Here is a 17,129-nt window from a genome sequence, read left to right as displayed (position 1 = left end):
GATCTAGTGGGTGGCATCCATGCCTATGGCAGGGAAGTTGGAACTAGATGTTCGTTAAAGTCCCTTCCAACCCCAGACTACCAAACAAAATTGTATTTCTCTTCAGAGGCGTAATGTTCATTTTTTGCTCTGATGTCTACCCTTGACCATATACAGCAAATAGCCCACCACTCCCTATCTTCTTTTCCAGTCCCCACTGACTGACAATTATATCTATTTTTATGCTTTAATATTTATCTTTGTGTCCATCTTATAACTGACTTAATAGATCACATCATTTCCTTTTATCTCTGCCCATTGATAATATGTTAGTCAGAAACAAGATGTGGGGGAAAAAAAAAAAAGAGAAAAAAAAAGAACTGGAGGCCAGGCAGGTGGAACAGAAATATTCATGCTCAGTGAAAGGAGGTAACATGAAAGCTGAAAGAATCTTTGACTTAACAGTAAATAGTAAAATGTGAACTTTAAATGGCATAGATAAACAACAACAAAAAGCAAATAACTCTTTACTTCGTATTTCACCTTAGCTTTGTAACATGGGAAAAAAACAAGGGGACACTGCCTGGAGTACTGTGTTCAGCCCTACCTTAAAATTACTAGAAGGATAATGAAAAAATAGAGTATAAATAAGATTTTTCAGGAGAAAGATTAAAGGATATAAATACAGTTTTATGGAGCTGTTTCCAAGGTGAAAGAGGACTGTAATTTAGTTGGACTGGGTCCAAAACCCAAGAGCATCTTTAAGGAAATTGCTACTTGTGATCTTGGCAGTTATTTGTTATTTGCCTTCAGATTTCTTGTGATCATTAAATGCTGAATTCCAGAATGGTTGAGGTTGGAAGGCACCACTGAAGATCACAACCACCTTGGGAACCACCACTAGTGACTGGCCTCCAGCTGAACATTGTGCCAATGACCATAGTAGTGTGTACCTCTCCCTTTCCTTTGTCCGCAGGTCATTATCTCATTCAGAAATAGGCTCCTGTTTCCCTTAGTCCTCCTTTTGTTGCTGATATACCAGTAGAAGCCCCTTTTTGTTGCCCTACTACCATGTATGATGGACTCAATGGTTAAAATACATGAATTTTCATGGTTCTAAAAAAGATTTTTATGGTTTTCATATATTCTAAGTGAGATGGGAATCTTCTTATTAAGATACCAGCAATAGCGAGGTATCGAGATACCAGCACAGTGAGGTATCAAGAAAAGCTCGCAAGAACCAGAAACAACACATTGAATCCACGGCAATTGAGTAATATTTTCTCAAAGGCAGTTTTGCTCCTCCCCTTTTGAGCACAGTTCTGACAGAACTGGTTTCTATGTATGTTGATGGGAAAGGTGGGAACAAGGAAGAAGGACTAAATACATTCTGGGTAAGATACTTGGTGACACTGGCCAGCACAGTCACAGCCAGATATGTGTGGTTGGCACCTTGTATCTCCTAAACCAGCAGTGTCCTCTGGACACTGGGCTGATTAAAGTTCCTTCACCGCTGGTAAGGCGGATCTATGTCTTTCTCCCTCCTTTCCCAGGATAATTTTTTTCCACTTAAATGCCATCCTATTCCACCAGAACAGCACTTCCAGCACATGGGTCTGAGTTGCTTGGGTTGTGAGGATAGGACACCAAGGGTATGGTCAAACAACCAGCTGGTAGTCTGGAACAAGATACGCATCCCCAGATCTTTGGGGAAGGAAGGACTCTTGATCCAGGGGAGGAAGCAATTAGATGTGGTTCTGAATGGATAGAGAGTCACCAGGATGTCCTGGTCACTAGGCACCTCCACCTCTGTTATGTCAAGGTGCACTCACCAGATTTGCTCCCCAACCTTGCTCACTTCTCCTCCTCAGACCACCATCACAAAATATGGTTCGCAAAAAAACTACTTCTAACAAAGGCCCCTCAAACACAGTTGCATAATTTGAGCTTAGTTTACAGGTAGAGAGGAAGAAGCTTGCAGGTATGGGAAGTAGTGTACTGTGATGCGTGACTCTAAACACCATCTGAGACAGACATGTCTGGTCAGATAGATTTCCTGCATGGAAACACCTGAGAAGGACACACCAGTAACAGTCTACACTTGCCCTGACTACACCTTGGCAAAAGTCAGGAGCAGAAGGTCATCATCTCCACATGCATGGTATACATGAATTTTCCCTGGTGACTTCCAAAGATTTGCAAGATGAGATAGAATCACAAAATCATAGAATCATTAGGGTTGGAAAAGACCTCCAAGATCATCTGGCCCAACCATCTCCCTGCTACCAATGTCACCCGCTAAACCATGTCCCTAAGCACCACAACCAACCTTTCTTTAAACACCCCCAGGGATGGTGACTCCACCACCTCCCCGGGCAACCCATTCCAATGCCTAAACCCTCTTTCTGAGAAGAAATTTCTCCTAATTTGCAACCTAAACCTCCCCTGGTGCAACTTGAGGCCATTCCCTCTAGTCCTATCGCTACTTATCTGTGAGAAGAGGCCAACCCCCAGCTTCCCAGAGATTCCTTTCAGGTACCTGTAGAGAGCAATAAGGTCTCCCCGAGCCTCCTCTTCTCCAGACTAAACAACCTCAGTTCCCTCAGTCAATCCTCATAGGATTTGTGTTCCAGACCCTTCACCAGCTTCGTAGCCCTTCTCTGGACATACTCTAGAGCCTCGACATCTTTCTTGTAGTGAGGAGCCCAAAACTGAACACAGTACTCGAGGTGCAGCCTCACCAGAGTACAGGGCGATGATCACCTCCCTGGTCCTGCTGGCTACGCTATTCCTGATACAAGCCAGGATGCCATTGGCCTTCCTGGCCACACTGCTGGCTCATGTTCAGGTGAGCATCAATAAGTGCCCCCAGGTCCTTTTCCTCTGCACAGCTTTCCAGCCACTCTACCTCAAGCCTGTAGCATTGCATGGGGTTGTTTTGACCAAAGTGCAGGACCTGGCACTTAGCCATGTTGAACCCATCCCATTGGCCTCTGCCCGTTGATTCAACCTGTCCAGGTCCCTCTGCAGAACCTCCTTACCCTCCGGCAGATTGACACTTCTCCCCAACATGGTGTCATCTGCAAACTTACTGAGGGTGCACTCAATTCCATCATCCAAATCATCAAGAAAGATATTAAAGAGGATGGGCCCGAACACTGACCCCTGGGGAACACCACTGGTGACTAGTCACCGGCTGGATTTCACTCCATTCACCACCACTCTCTGGGCCTGGCTGTCCAACCAGTTTTTAACCCAGCCAAGAGTGTACCTGTCCAAGCCATGGGCTGCCTGATTCTCCAGAATACTGGTGGAGACTGTGTCAAAGGCCTTGCTGAAGTCTAGGTAGACTAAACAGCCTTTCCCTCATCTACTAGGTGTGTCACCCGGTCATAGAAGGAGATGAGGTTGGTCAGGCAGGACTTGCCTTTCATGAACCCATGCTGACTGGGCCTGAGCCCCCAGTTGTTCTGCACATGCTGTGTGATTGCATTCAAGAAGGCCCGCTCCATCAACTTTCATGGCACCAAGGTCAGGATGACAGGCCTGTAGTTCCTCAGGTACTCCTTCTGACACTTCTTACAGATGGGTGTCACATTAGCAAGTCTCCAGTCATCCAAAACCTCTCTGGATGACCATGACCACTGATAGATGATGGAAAGCGACCCAGCAATCACATCTACCAGCTCTCTCAGCACCCTCGGGTAGATCCCATCTGGCCCCATGGACTTGTGACAGTCCAGGTGGAGCAGCAGGTCTCTAACTGTTTCCACCTGAACTGCTGGGGGGTTTCTTCTGCTCCCCATCCCAAACTTCCAGGTTGGGAGGCTGAGTAACCTGAGGATAAGTGGTCTGGCTAGTAAAAACAGATGTAAAGAAGGTATTAAGAACCTCAGCCCTTTCCTTATCCTTAGTAGTCACGTTTCCCCCTGCATCCAGTAAAGGATAGAGATTCTCCTTGACCCTCCTCTTAGTGTTAATATATTTGTAAAAACATTTTTTGTTATCCTTAACCATAGTGGCCAGGTTGAGCTCATGCTGGGCTTTGGTTTTCCTGATTTTCTCTCTGCAAATGCTGGCAGCTTCCTTGTACTCTCATGAGTTGCCTGTCCCTTCTTCCACGAGACATAGACTCTCTTTTTCTCCCAGAAACTCAGAAAAAGTTTCCTGCTCAGCTATGCCAGTCTTCTTCCCCACCAGCTCATCTTATGGCACACAGGGACAGGCTGCTCCTGCACCTTTAAGACTTCCTTCTTGAGGAGCATCCAGCCTTTCTGGATCCCTCTGCCCTTCAGGAGTGACTCCCAAGACACCCTGCCTACCAGCATCCTGAACAGTTCAAAGTCTGCCCTGAAGAAGTCCAAGGTAGCAGTTTTACTGATGCCCCTCCTGACTTCACCAAGAATAGAGAACTACCATTTTGTGGTCATTCTGCCCAAGACAGCTCCTGACCACCACATCTCCCACCAGTCCTTCTCTATTTGTGAACAGCAGGTCTAGCGGGGCACTCCCTCTGGTAGGCTCACTAACCAGCTGAGTCAGGAAGCTGTCTTCCACACAGTCCAGGAACCTCCTAGACTGCTTCCTCAGGGCTGTATTGTATTTCCAGCATATGTCCAAGAAGTTGAAGTCCCCCATGAGAACAAGTGCTGGTGATTGCGCAACTTCCACCAGCTGCTCGTAGAATGCCTCACCCATCTCTTAATCCTGGTTTGGCGGTCTATGACAGACTCCCACCAGGATGTCCACCTTGTTGACCATCCCCCTGATCCATATTCACAGGGACTCTACCTTATCGTTCCCAGACCTGAGTTCAACAACACCAAAACATTCTCTAAGATACTAACAGTATATACTGGTAGAAGACCTTGAATCAGATGTGTGAAACCTAATGAGGGACCCTGGGCAAACAAGGAAGAAATGCAGAAAAGAATCACTCTGTTCTTTGAGGAAACCTTCATGAATAAAAGTAAGCAAGATCAAAATCCTCAAGAGCTACACATAATACCTCTTAATGCCAGGGGAAGCCTCTGAATATATTGAATCAGGGTACACTTGAATGAAATAAATCTTTTCCTAAGGCAAGTTATGCAAGAACTCATGAACTGCCTGCTCAGGGAATGAGAAGCTAGAAAAAGTGGGCTTTTATGTTCTTTCTGCTAATTAATATCCAATACTACCTTCCTGTGACTGTTCTGGATTCAGTTCTCACATCTTTCCTCACAATGACCACAGCCTTCCCCAGTAATTATTTCCACTGAAAGCATACATACAGAAGGTAACTTCAGAACATGTGTGTATCATCTTCAGTCTTTCCAAAGAGTAAATTCCAGTGAATAATGCTGAAAGGACTAGTTACTCTTTAAACATCTTTGTTTCTGCTTTCCCTAAGCCAGTGAAGACTTGATTTAGAGACTCTCAGTGAAGAACCTTTTCCTAATATTCAACCCGAACCTCCCCCGACAGAGCTTCATGTCATTCCCTTGTTGTTATTAAACAATTATTAATTAATAATTACACCAGTATTAAACTACAACTTGACCTGCTACTGACCATTGATTACACTTTCACTTATAGCTGCTGAGTAGGTGGTCCAAAAAATAGTAATTGCCTTTAGATAAATCAGTTTACTTAAGGGGATTGTGAAGTTCTACTCAGTTTGAACTGGGGCATCCCACCTTCTCCCAGGGTTTCGCTGTAATCACAACACCTTTATACGCTCTATCCACACTACATAAAAATTACATGATCAATCTTCTGCTGGCATTTCAGTTCCCAAAAACAAATTAGGAACACAGAGTCACAGAATGGTTGAGGTTGGAAGGGACCTCTGGAGATCGATCATCTGGTCCAAGCCCCCTACCAAGCAGGGTCACCTAACTCATGTTGCACAGGATCGCATCCAGGCAGCTTTTGAATATCTCCAAAGAAGGAGACTCCACAACCTCTCTGGGCAACCTGTGTCAGTGCTCTGTCACCCTTACAGTAAAGAAACACAAATCTATTTTATAGACCTTTTCGATAGATTTTCCCATTGGAGAATCCATTGTGTGTCTAAAGGAAAAGATGACACTTTTAAAGAGAGAAGTTTAAAATTTACCTGAAAAACTCCATGAAAGAGAAGCCGTAACCATGCTGTTCAGCAATTCCTGCACAAACAACATTTGCAGATGCTCCAATCAATGTCCCGTTACCTGCAGTTCAGAAAACAAATACTGGTTTATAGTCATGTTCTGTTTCTTACCTTTCTTCTGTTTATTCTGTGCTAACGTCCTTAGATGTACCAGTTAGAAAAAAAAAAAAATCAATTTCTGTTGTATAGACTTGAAAAGAAACATACAGACAATATTTCTACATCCTATAAATAGTTCATTGCTTTCAAAGATAAGCCTGGTATCATTCTCTAACTCTACATAAGCCAGGAAAATAGGGAAAGAACATAACACCAATCTAACAGTCATCAAAGTGACACCAGAGACTTGCATTCAGATAAACTTGCTGATTTTTTTGTTTCTTTTACAATAAGATGCCATCAGACGAGCTGAAAACAAACGATGAGATAGCACAGGGAAGAAAACAGAATTTTGCAGCAATATCTTCAACTAACATTTGAGGATGTTAAGAAAAACGGATGCCTTTTTTCCCTACACAGGCATGACATTGGCAAATTAATGTCTTTTATATATATATGATACCTAATTGTTGGTTGGATTTTGTGTTGCTTTTTTAATAAATAAAAATGTCAGACAATGGAAGAGACTAGATCTGTTTCACATGTATTTGCTGAAGTCAAAAGGATCACCATACTTTGTTTGCCAAACCATAATGTTTCTTTAATACATAGAAGAAAATACCTTTATTTACTGAACTTCAACAAATTACATTACACAGGTCCCCTTACAAGAGGAAAATTCAAAGGCAAAAAATGCCTTTGTGTGCATGTTTATAAATGTTTATAAATGTGCATGTTTATAAAGCACATCTATCTTCTTGAGAGAACTACATATCTCTTCTTTTTTCTTTTAAGCCTTTTCCAGTAACTAATTTACTCCTGTTTTTTCTCTAAACTTTCAACATTGTGGCAACATAAAGTAATCAGGTATTCAGCATTCAGAAAGACTGACCCATGTTCTATAGTTTTCACATATGTCATATCTTAGACTTCAGAAAACTCATATACTTGACTTCCACAAAGCAACAAAATTATGTCTTTGGCAAATATTTCTGTTCTAAAGCATGATTTGGGACACCTATGTTCTATTCCTTCATTGAAATTTTGAACAAAAGAGGTAAGCATCTGGAAGATATTATTTTTAAACTGTGGCAAGTCATCTCTTTTTTCATACATCACTACATTAACAACCTTTTATTCTAAGCTCAAGTCTTCATTTGCTCTCATTGGCATATAGTTACTCTTCTCATTTTGGCCCTGTTAAACATTACTGCTCAGTGGAGACTCTTCTAGTCTGACTTTGAGAGAAACTGTTCAGAAGGTAATTAATGTTGCAGTTAATTGTTTTGACTTAATAAACATTTCAGGTCACCCAGAGCTCAGTTTACCAAAGAATAGGTCAGAATAAAGGCAGAAGTATGATTCCCCTAAGTATTCACCCATGGTGCACATACTTTTCCTTGAGGTAAGGAAAACATCTCCCCATGTCCTCAACCCCAAATAGACATTTTATATCTTTAATTGTTCCCTCCCCTTGACCCAACCCATCTTTTTTTTTTCCATTTTTTCTGCTTTTTCTGCTCTCTCAGGAGCTATGCTAGGTGAGCTGCCTCCTACTTGCTGTTTTTAAGGCTTTGACCTTCCAAAGCAACTGAGCTTGTTTTCTTTGTCCTGTCTTTGACTAAAAGTGTATTTTAGTTACTTTAATACTTCAGAGATATAAAATTGAACTTAGAACACCAAAATTCCTGGTAGGCTTTTGCATAAGAAAGGCGAGACACAAAACATGTGGCTTAATACAAAAACAGAGCAAGTTAATACAGCTGAAGTTATTAGAGGAGTCAGGCAGGAACACTTAAATAATTTTCAATTCCAAAGCTAATCACTAGTCTACAGCCTCCAAACATTTCATAAGAGGTTTCTGCTCTACATGTAGTGCAATTAGACATCACCATCAGAATAATATTACTATAGACAAGGAATATAGCTCTGGTTTCAAATTAAGGAAACAGGAATGAAACTATACTTGTCACATGGCTGTGACAAGATACAGCCAAGATCTCCAAACAGCACACTCTCTTCGATACTGTACATGTGCTACAGTAATGCCTTCAAATAATGAGTTATTATGGAAAGAGTTTCTGCTTCAGCATTGAATTGTTTTCCCTGAGTAGATTTCACTTGAGGAGAAATCATCACTTTAAATGTTATCTGAAAGAAGTGGTATTTCTTTTTCATTTGTTCAGACTGTGCATGCAGTTTAATTAGGTATTGGCTCAGCAGGCTTCAAAGAACCGCACTGAAATTAACAGCCAAGGCAAACTTTTGTTTCCCCTCCAAGGAACATCCATCTCAATGGCAGCCATTTAACTCAGCAGTGAAATAATGAAACCATGACCTCTGAATCACAGATAAGTCAAGTCTAGGTACATGTACATGGGAACCTATACACATTAAATTTGTTCAAATTGATGCAAATGAAGAATAAGCATTTTCTAGGATTTCACAGAATCTTCACTTTATCATCACATCAACTTCAACCTTAAGAGTAATTAATCTTAAAAAACATAGCAAAGACTCCTATTTGCTTGTATGTTCAAGCTGTAATAGCACACTGGTCAACTGTATCAAAGTACAACACCGTAATAACCAGTATATCAGTTTTGATGACTACTGTAACTCATCCTTTATAACAAAGCATATAGTTATCAAGAAACTATATTCATTACAATGAATTAAATGCAATATTTCTAATATCCATAGTAGATGATATGTTTGAGGTAAGCCATAAATATTATCTTTCATACCTATTCTGCCTTTTTTTCTTGGTATACTGCAGTCATTATTGTCAATGCTAATTATGCTTAAAAATTCATAACCATGAAATCAAGAAAACATTTTTCCTTAATGCAAAAAATATATACATATATATATTCACTTTGATGTGTGATCATAGAAAGATCTAGACATGTCAGTTAAAATGTCAATGCTATATAGGCTATATAGAGGAAAATAACAAAGGAATCCTTATGGATCATGATCATTTTTCTATGGACATGCCCTAGCTTTGCACAATTATTGCAGAAGCACAATAGAAGGTCTTCAAACATTTCTGTCCAGAAAAGGTGACATAAAAGTATCTTTTCTCACAGCAAATTACTTTGAATATATTTAGGGAATGCAAAATCAATTTTAAGTATAAGAAAGTATTCAACAGTTGTAGTTAAAAATAAATCCATAAAAAATATCCAAAACCAAAACCTACTTATTTAAATGTGTCTTTCTATATCAATCCAACTTAGAGAAACAAGTGGGAAGATGTTGAGAGAGTTTGGTAAGTCTGATTTGATACCTGCAGTATCCAACAGATCAGCTTCTTCCAGCCTTTTACTTCCATTTGCAGCTACTTTCTCGCAACACGGTGTTCAGTTGTTACCCTCTGCTATAGCACTATAGAGACTATACTAGAGACTACTAAATTCAAGCCTAGAACTGGTATAACATATCTAATGCACCTCCCTGGCTCAGCAGACCTCTCCCTTGGTAAACAAAGTTCATCCACATGGCTACAATCTGCAATGCACTGAAAAATACTTTGGGGAGAACTGATTAATCTTACCAAAGGAACGGGCTGGGAAATTGGGGAAGAACCATAATAAGCAAAGGGAGAGACAGTTTACATCAGTAATGTTTCCTCTCACTTTAAACCTCATTCTCAGCTGTTAGTTTTACTTGGTAGCAGCACATCTATTACATCTAAGTACCATCAGTTCTTAGGAGTCTTTGGTATTGCCCTCTCAAGAAAAAACTAACCCTTGGGTCTGCTGCATTCTTAATATGTTTGCCTAGAGAATCACCCTCAAAGTGTCTGGCAGAATCCGTGTTTCTTATTCAAAGCACCGAGAAATCAAAGGGAAGGGATTATCACCAATAAAGCTATTTTGCCTGGCATGAGCAGCCTTCATAAAAATGGTTTCTCAGAATATAAAGGAGATAGTACCTTGTGCAGCAGCAAGTTTAAAAGAGAATTGCTCTTTTCTGAGAAAAAAGGAAAAAAAAAAAAAGTTTTTTTCTGAGCGTAGCACACCACTTCTCCACATGGCCTAACAGCAGACAGCAAGCAACACATGGACTTAACCAACAGACTTTCTGTATTTTCTTTTCCCTATATCTCTGGCTAGCTAATGCATAAACAAAAAGACTACACTGCTTTCATAACAACTGCTGAGCTAAGGCTATTATTTAGCGATGTGCCAGTAGAGAAAAGTGTTTATTATTTTTCTGTAATCCAATTATTTCAATGGCAAAGCTAAAATTCACTGTCCTGTAGCCACAGTAAAAGACATATGCAGCACTCAACATAAGCCATGAAAGCAGATTTACCCTGGCCTTGGACAAACATCTGTGCAAGGCACAGTTTTACACAGGCACAGCTCTGTCTACTGCTTTGTCCCAGGCAAATATTCTCACTTTGAAACCAGGAGTTCACCACAGAATCATGAATAATTTCAGGGTGAGGTTTCTCAGACCTGCTTTTTGCTGTAAACAATCTCATTATAGTTTCTACACAAAACCTATTTAAGGAAGCCAGCTCCCTGATTTCCATACATTTTCAAAACTCTGCAGTCTTCCATGCACTCCATTTAGTTAAGTATAAATTGACTGAAGTGTGTGGCTTCCTTTCCATAGCATATGTCATTTCTCTAATCAAAGCACATCCCAAGCAAATGTATCAAACCTGGCTACAGAAGTGAACACTGAACAGTTATGGTTTTTATTACCCTTACAGGAGACAACCTTCACAGCTTTCACTAATTTTCTGTTTCACGCTAATCTAATCCAGATTTGCCTCATTAAACAGAGCCATTTATATTCATGTCTTAAGTGTGTACAACTCTTGAATATCTTTTAATATTGTTTATGTGTAAAAATAAACAAGCCCTGGATAATCAAATTTGCAATCAATAAAGAGATAAAGAATTAAGGCCATTTAAACCATTACCAATCCTTACAATAACCAGGATTCTCAGCTCATAAGCAGCAAGGGGAAAAGGCCTGCATGAACTCATTGAACATAGTTATAAGTCACAGACTTCAATTATACAATATCAATTTATTATTTTTTTAATTTTACCTGTTTGGAAACATGTTGAATGGGACACTTCTGTCCAAATGCCTACATGTGAAATTTATAGGGAAAATACTGAAGGTAAATCGCAGTTTTGAGTTAATTTTTCCAAAGAGTTCATTGACCTAACCATTCAATTCAACACCTTGGCCCTATTTTACTACTACTACCATACTGCCAGCTGGACAGTTACTGTAACTATTGCTTTATTCTATGCTCATTCTTTTCTTTTTTCTATGACAGGAAAAACTGAATTTTTCCTGGGCACACATATCCTAGTTTACACTTTTTTTCTCTCTCTGATTTTTAGATACTGACGTTAAAATTGTCTGCTCAGTTTCACAGCTTCTCCACACATGGCACTACTAGGGACCAAATGTTGAAAAATAGTTCCATAGGAATATAGAAATAAAAGTATATTATTCAACTTTATACTTCGGAGGTGAGCAGAACAACGTAATATTATTCAAAACTAAATGTCCCTCCATTAAGTTATTTTAGAGTGTTCAATGTTTAAAATTCAGATTCCAACTTTACACAAATTGACTTTCAATTGGAGCCTAGCTGTTATGCTTTGCTATGGTTCAGGTGCCTTGCTCTAAAAAAGTTCACAACTCCTGCTCAGTGCCCCTCTTCATTTTAGGTGTGTTAACTGCGATTGTGTTGCAGATATTAATATACGTGTAAGTAATATCCAGGGTACAAGTATAACTTTCTTTAGTGTCACACAGAGTGTCTGATTGAGTATCTGATTCATCACTATAAATCAGTTATATCAGAGACTAGATTTTCTTTTCCTTTTGCACCACTCAACGCTGCTGCAAGCAGCACGTTATCCATTTTACATAAAAAAAGGTGTATTGTCTGGAAAGTGCCTGCAGTGGAAGGAGAGGAGATAGACCAGTATTATCTTCTGCACTTAGAGTTTCAAAGCTTGCTATAGCTTCCTTGTCTTGTTATGTCTGTTAGCCCAAATGCTACCTTCTAACTGAATATACCTCTTCTGCTGACAGCTGTGCAGAGTCTGTATACTCATAGTGCAGCGACTCAGTAATACAACATAATGAGTTTAAGTATTCTATATTATTCTAAAAACAGAAGTGGTCAAGGCTTCTAAGAAGAACCCTTTGTAATTTATGATAAATAAATGCACAAAGCAAGTAAATAAAATTAAACAAAACTCTACTTTGCTTTGTAGGAGTCTTCAATGTCATCTCTGCTGTCACCACTGATCATTCGCCTTTCTCTAATTTGCAGAACTCTTTAGCAAGCAATTATTTTACACAGATTGAAAACAATTAATACAGTCATTTCAAATTCATCAGCAATGTAAGCATTATTATGAAGTCAGCTTATGTCTGGTGTAAATTCTTTTGAAAAATCACTTTTGAATAGAACTGAATTCTGTATATTACATACATATTCTTCTCCTTTCCATTTTGAAATCTAAGATCTACCATCTGAACTATAAATCCTCATCAGTACAGATGACATGAAATAGCATCCTCTACCCCATATACTTCATATTTTACCCTAAATAACATACATACATAGATATATATATGTCTGCCAAGATAACTCTTTTCGAGCTTAGAAAAATGGCCTTGCTAAGAAAAACTGACTGGGTTCAATATGGTTTTTGGTTCTTTATTAACTCAGTGTCTTAAAGCCAAGCAGGCCTCTGATATTTCCTTAATACAGACATCGATATGTCCATCAAATGTACACGCTGTGGTTTAGCTGTTTTTACATTTTACATTCACAACTTTATTCTCTATTTCTTCCATGCCACAGAGGATTATCTTCAGCAATCTTAAAGATTAGAGAATCTCCTCTAGCTGCAGGTACACTGGTAATGAGCCTGGCTCTCACGCCACGGACTTTACAGCACTGCTGGCCTTTAAGCAGAACTTCATACCAAAAAAGTGTGAAGATGCCCCAGAGTTTGAATGTCATGAAAAAGCTAAGAAAAACAGCACTTGGATTTTTACAGAAGGTTGAAGGTCTTGTCTGTTTCATAAAACAGCAAGAGATTAGTTTGGACCCTTGAATACCGATGCAGAGAAAAGATTCCTTGTGCTCATATCTGATGATACTGTTCTTAGGGCTACAACAAAAAAAAAATGAAACATTCGGTTAATACCTGAAGAGAGTTCTTCATTAAGAACAAGCAAACAGTACTACCATTTACTGGAGTCATACTTTAAAGTCTGAATTACTCCTTCCCATTGCAGCAAACACTACAGAAACAATGTAAAGTATATTCAGAAAGGAAATTAGATATTAGGATAAGGAATATAAAATACCTGCTGTATTTTGCTTCTTGATATGTAACATTTAAAGTTATAATACATACAAAGTTAAAACACCACACAGATCTTTAAAACTGAGACACTTCCTGAATTTCCTCATTTGTCTTGCCTGCCATTTAAAATCAAGAGCAGTAGCAGCCTTTTCCTTTTGAAAGATCCCATACTACTTTCATTGATTCCCTATGGTCCTAGCTTTTATTTGGATTGAGTTGTATAAACAGAGACATACAAATTTAACCAAGTCAGATGTGTCTCACCCACAGACATAGAACTGAGCCTCAGGATTTCACGTCATCAAAAGACTCCAGTGACCTTTCGAAACAACAGAAACTTGCAATATCAGTGTTCTGGCTAAATTCAAACTTAGGTAAGTATATTCTCTCAACAGATTTTTTTTCCTACAGTTTCAATTACATTCCATTGTATACAACAATTAATTTTGAAGTAGTACTCCTACTAGTAGTTGGTGAGTACTCAACTAGTAGTTGCTGAGTAGTACTCCTCTTTAAAAACTGCTGTATTTTCACTCCATACTTTGGTTCCTGACATACTTTTTGAACATTTCAATTTGAACATTTTTGAACATTTCAATTTGAAAAGCTTTATACAAATGTGATCTGTTGCAACTATAATTGAACTTCAAAGGATCTACAGAGGTGCTATTTTCATAATATTAATTAAGAATTATATATTTTAATGTTTTATTGAAGGCTTTTACTTTTCCCTCATATTGCAAAGAGGCAGGGTTGATTTAGTAATATAAACAATATTTCTAGATTTATACCTTCACTGTGCCTGAAGCTTTACAGCTAGTTTAGGATTTTACTGAGCAGAATCAGTGGAAATAATAAATGAGTAATTCTCACTGTGCATGGTCCAATCTGCATTAGGCATGTAAAGAGGCTTGCCAAGAGACAGAACAGCTACAGCATTAGACCACCAAGAGAAATCCAACTTTTTAGTTGCAGTGTGGGGTTTCAGTCCTTTAATAGCTGTAATTATCCTGTGGATAATAGATATTAGTCACACCTGGGTTTTGACCCTGGAAGGCTAGAAGAAAAGTGCTCTTTTCACCTCCTTTCTCAAAGTACAACCAAACTTACATGGCCAGAACAACACAGCTGTATGCATCCTAGAGCTTGCCTCTGTCAGTAGAATTATGACAAAGACAACTTTCAGGTGTTGTCCTCCAAGAAAATATACTGAGAAGAAAACTAGCACAATACTATAAACCACATAAAATGTCCCCTTTGAACTACTGGAGTACTTACTGTAGCTGATAAATACTTTTGCACTTTTCTTACACTAGCAACACAGAACTCAAATGCTAGTCACTTTCAAATATGATTTCAGTCAACTTTTAACTCAAGCCTTTTTTTTTCTTTTTGCAAACATACTTTTTGCAAATCAAGAAAAAAGCAAGAGATAAAAAGACAAATAAATGCCAGCTGTTCAAATGTCAAATGTACAAAATCCTTTCAAGCAATATCTTAGCTATAACCTCTTCAGCTCACTAAAGAATCTAGTCCTACACAATTGAACAGCCTTAACAGGTGCATTTCTGACTGTGCACTTACTCAAATTGAGTTGAATCCATATTTCTTGTTATTTTACAACTTGTAAACCAATAGAATCTACACAATTAAAGCTCCTCCTGTTCTGAAATTGCTGGAACTAGCAATCTTCATTTATGCTCCAAAATTTCAGAGCAGCATTCTCTACACACTATTGGAAGGCCTATGCACATTTCAGTCTCAAGAGATATCATAATTTCATCATATACTGAATAGGAAGCATTAATGAATAAAGCTTTGTTCAATGTCATCTCCTGAAAAAGAAATATGAATATATTTGTCAGAACACCAGAACACCGCAGAAAATGACTGAAACTATTTCCTTGTTTGTTTCCTTCAGTTTATTTTAAATTTATTGTTGTCTTTCCTTCATAGTCAAAGCACAATTGAAATACTGGCAGATAATGCATTAAAAAAAATAAAATGTGAGCAATACAATTTTTCAAGCTATTACTTAGTCACCCTGACCATTAATTACCAGACAGATATGAGCTAATAGGGCCATTCAGCCTTCAGAAAAATTGACAAACCAAGAGGCCCCAAGGTCGGAATTCATTTGACCTATCTTTGGACATCCCTCTGAGCTCTTGAATTTCTGTATGTTAAGGGCTCCTACATACATGCCAGAGAGTGTCTGGCATTTTCAGTGGATGAATAAACATCTGCCTCCTGGAAATGCCAGTCTCCTCAGCACCAAACAGGGAACCCAGGGCAGTGAGACTCCTAATTCACAATTTCATTTAAGTTCTTAAAAATAACTGTGTTATCTTTAGTATCTTAGAGATAATCTAGCTCTAAATTTCCAGAACTAGATCTCCTGGCAATTTACCATGTTTACTTTTTAACTGCATTAGATTAACCTGACCTGACCAAGAAAATTTCTGCCAGAATTTCTGCCAACTGCAGATTCTGTGGAAGACCAAAAGGTTTCAAAATTGTGGTCATCTCACCAGGAACTGACAATGGCCACCAGTCTTGTTGGCTTTCTGTATTAAGAGACAGGAGTTTTTCATTCCTTCTCACTTCCAGATACACATTTTACAGAGCAAGGATCATCTGTGCTATTTTCAGTTATTCCTTATCTCTGAACCCAATGCCATGAAAGACAGAAATTTAATAGCAGCAGCTTTCTTTTGGGAGACACTGGTGAAGATGACAACAATGTGGTAGTTATATTGGCAAAGGTCTCTCTGTCTTGCTTGAGATTGATTCAATCCTTTCATTTCCAGGACAACAGCTAAAGCAATGAAAGAAAATTACAGTCTTTTCTCATCCCATCATCTTTCAAAACAGTAGGTGGCTATGCACTTTGTGACAGTAGAAAAATTGTACCCACTGGAAATTTTTCAGGACAACATGTTGCACAGTATTTCCAAGATGAGCACAAATGATGATGGTCCTTTCATGGACACATAAGCATACAGCAGTGTTTACCCTGACCCCAAGAAACACCATCCAATTACAAGTACAGAAGCTGTGTATTATGTAGTAAACAACAACCTCTGAAATCTATACTTTTAATGTGTTATTTAATCAGGCACTTTTAAAAAATGTCTTGTTTGCCAAATTCTTTTGGTTGCATAAGGAGCAATAAGATAAAATCTTTTGCCTTAGGCATCAGACAATAATGATATAATTTTCAGTTCCCCATTACAAAATGAGATTAGCCTACCCTGAGGATTCTTTCATATCACTTCAGTGCTGATAAGCCTTTCTTTTCGAAATAATTTTAAAGGCCATATGAATTTTTTGTTTTGCTATGTGTTTTTTTTTGGTTGGTTGGTTGGTGGGTTGGTTGGCTGGTTTGTTGGCTGGTTGGTTGGGTTTTGTTTGGTTGGTGTGGGCTTTGCTTTTTAAAAGCCCCTTCTCTTCCACTTTTTGAGGGTTTATGAGATTTTTCAAAGCAAAATATTTTCTTAAGAATAAACTGCCATCTGCCATTAGCTTCTCGTGTTGAAATGGGA

The 17,129-nt window shown here is 38.7% G+C and overlaps 1 protein-coding gene across 2 annotated transcripts in view; it reads right to left on the bottom strand.

Annotated features, from left to right (window-relative positions):
* Positions 1 to 17,129, bottom strand: part of OCA2 (OCA2 melanosomal transmembrane protein) — a 205,757-nt gene that overhangs the window by 34,211 nt on the left and 154,417 nt on the right. The window contains exon 23 of one of the 2 annotated variants that reach the window (XM_013180616.3): positions 6,080 to 6,173. In XM_013180616.3, the coding sequence (XP_013036070.1) occupies positions 6,080 to 6,173 (94 nt within the window). Of the gene's footprint in view, positions 1 to 6,079; positions 6,174 to 13,077; positions 13,387 to 17,129 lie in introns of those variants that run through there. The other variant, XM_013180617.3, reaches the window with a different exon arrangement.

This window comes from Anser cygnoides, chromosome 1, assembly GCF_040182565.1.
Source record: "Anser cygnoides isolate HZ-2024a breed goose chromosome 1, Taihu_goose_T2T_genome, whole genome shotgun sequence".
NCBI classification, from domain to species: Eukaryota; Metazoa; Chordata; class Aves; order Anseriformes; family Anatidae; genus Anser; species Anser cygnoides.
The sequence above is the reverse complement of the archived record's forward strand: the minus strand, read 5'-3'. Positions and strand labels throughout refer to the sequence as shown.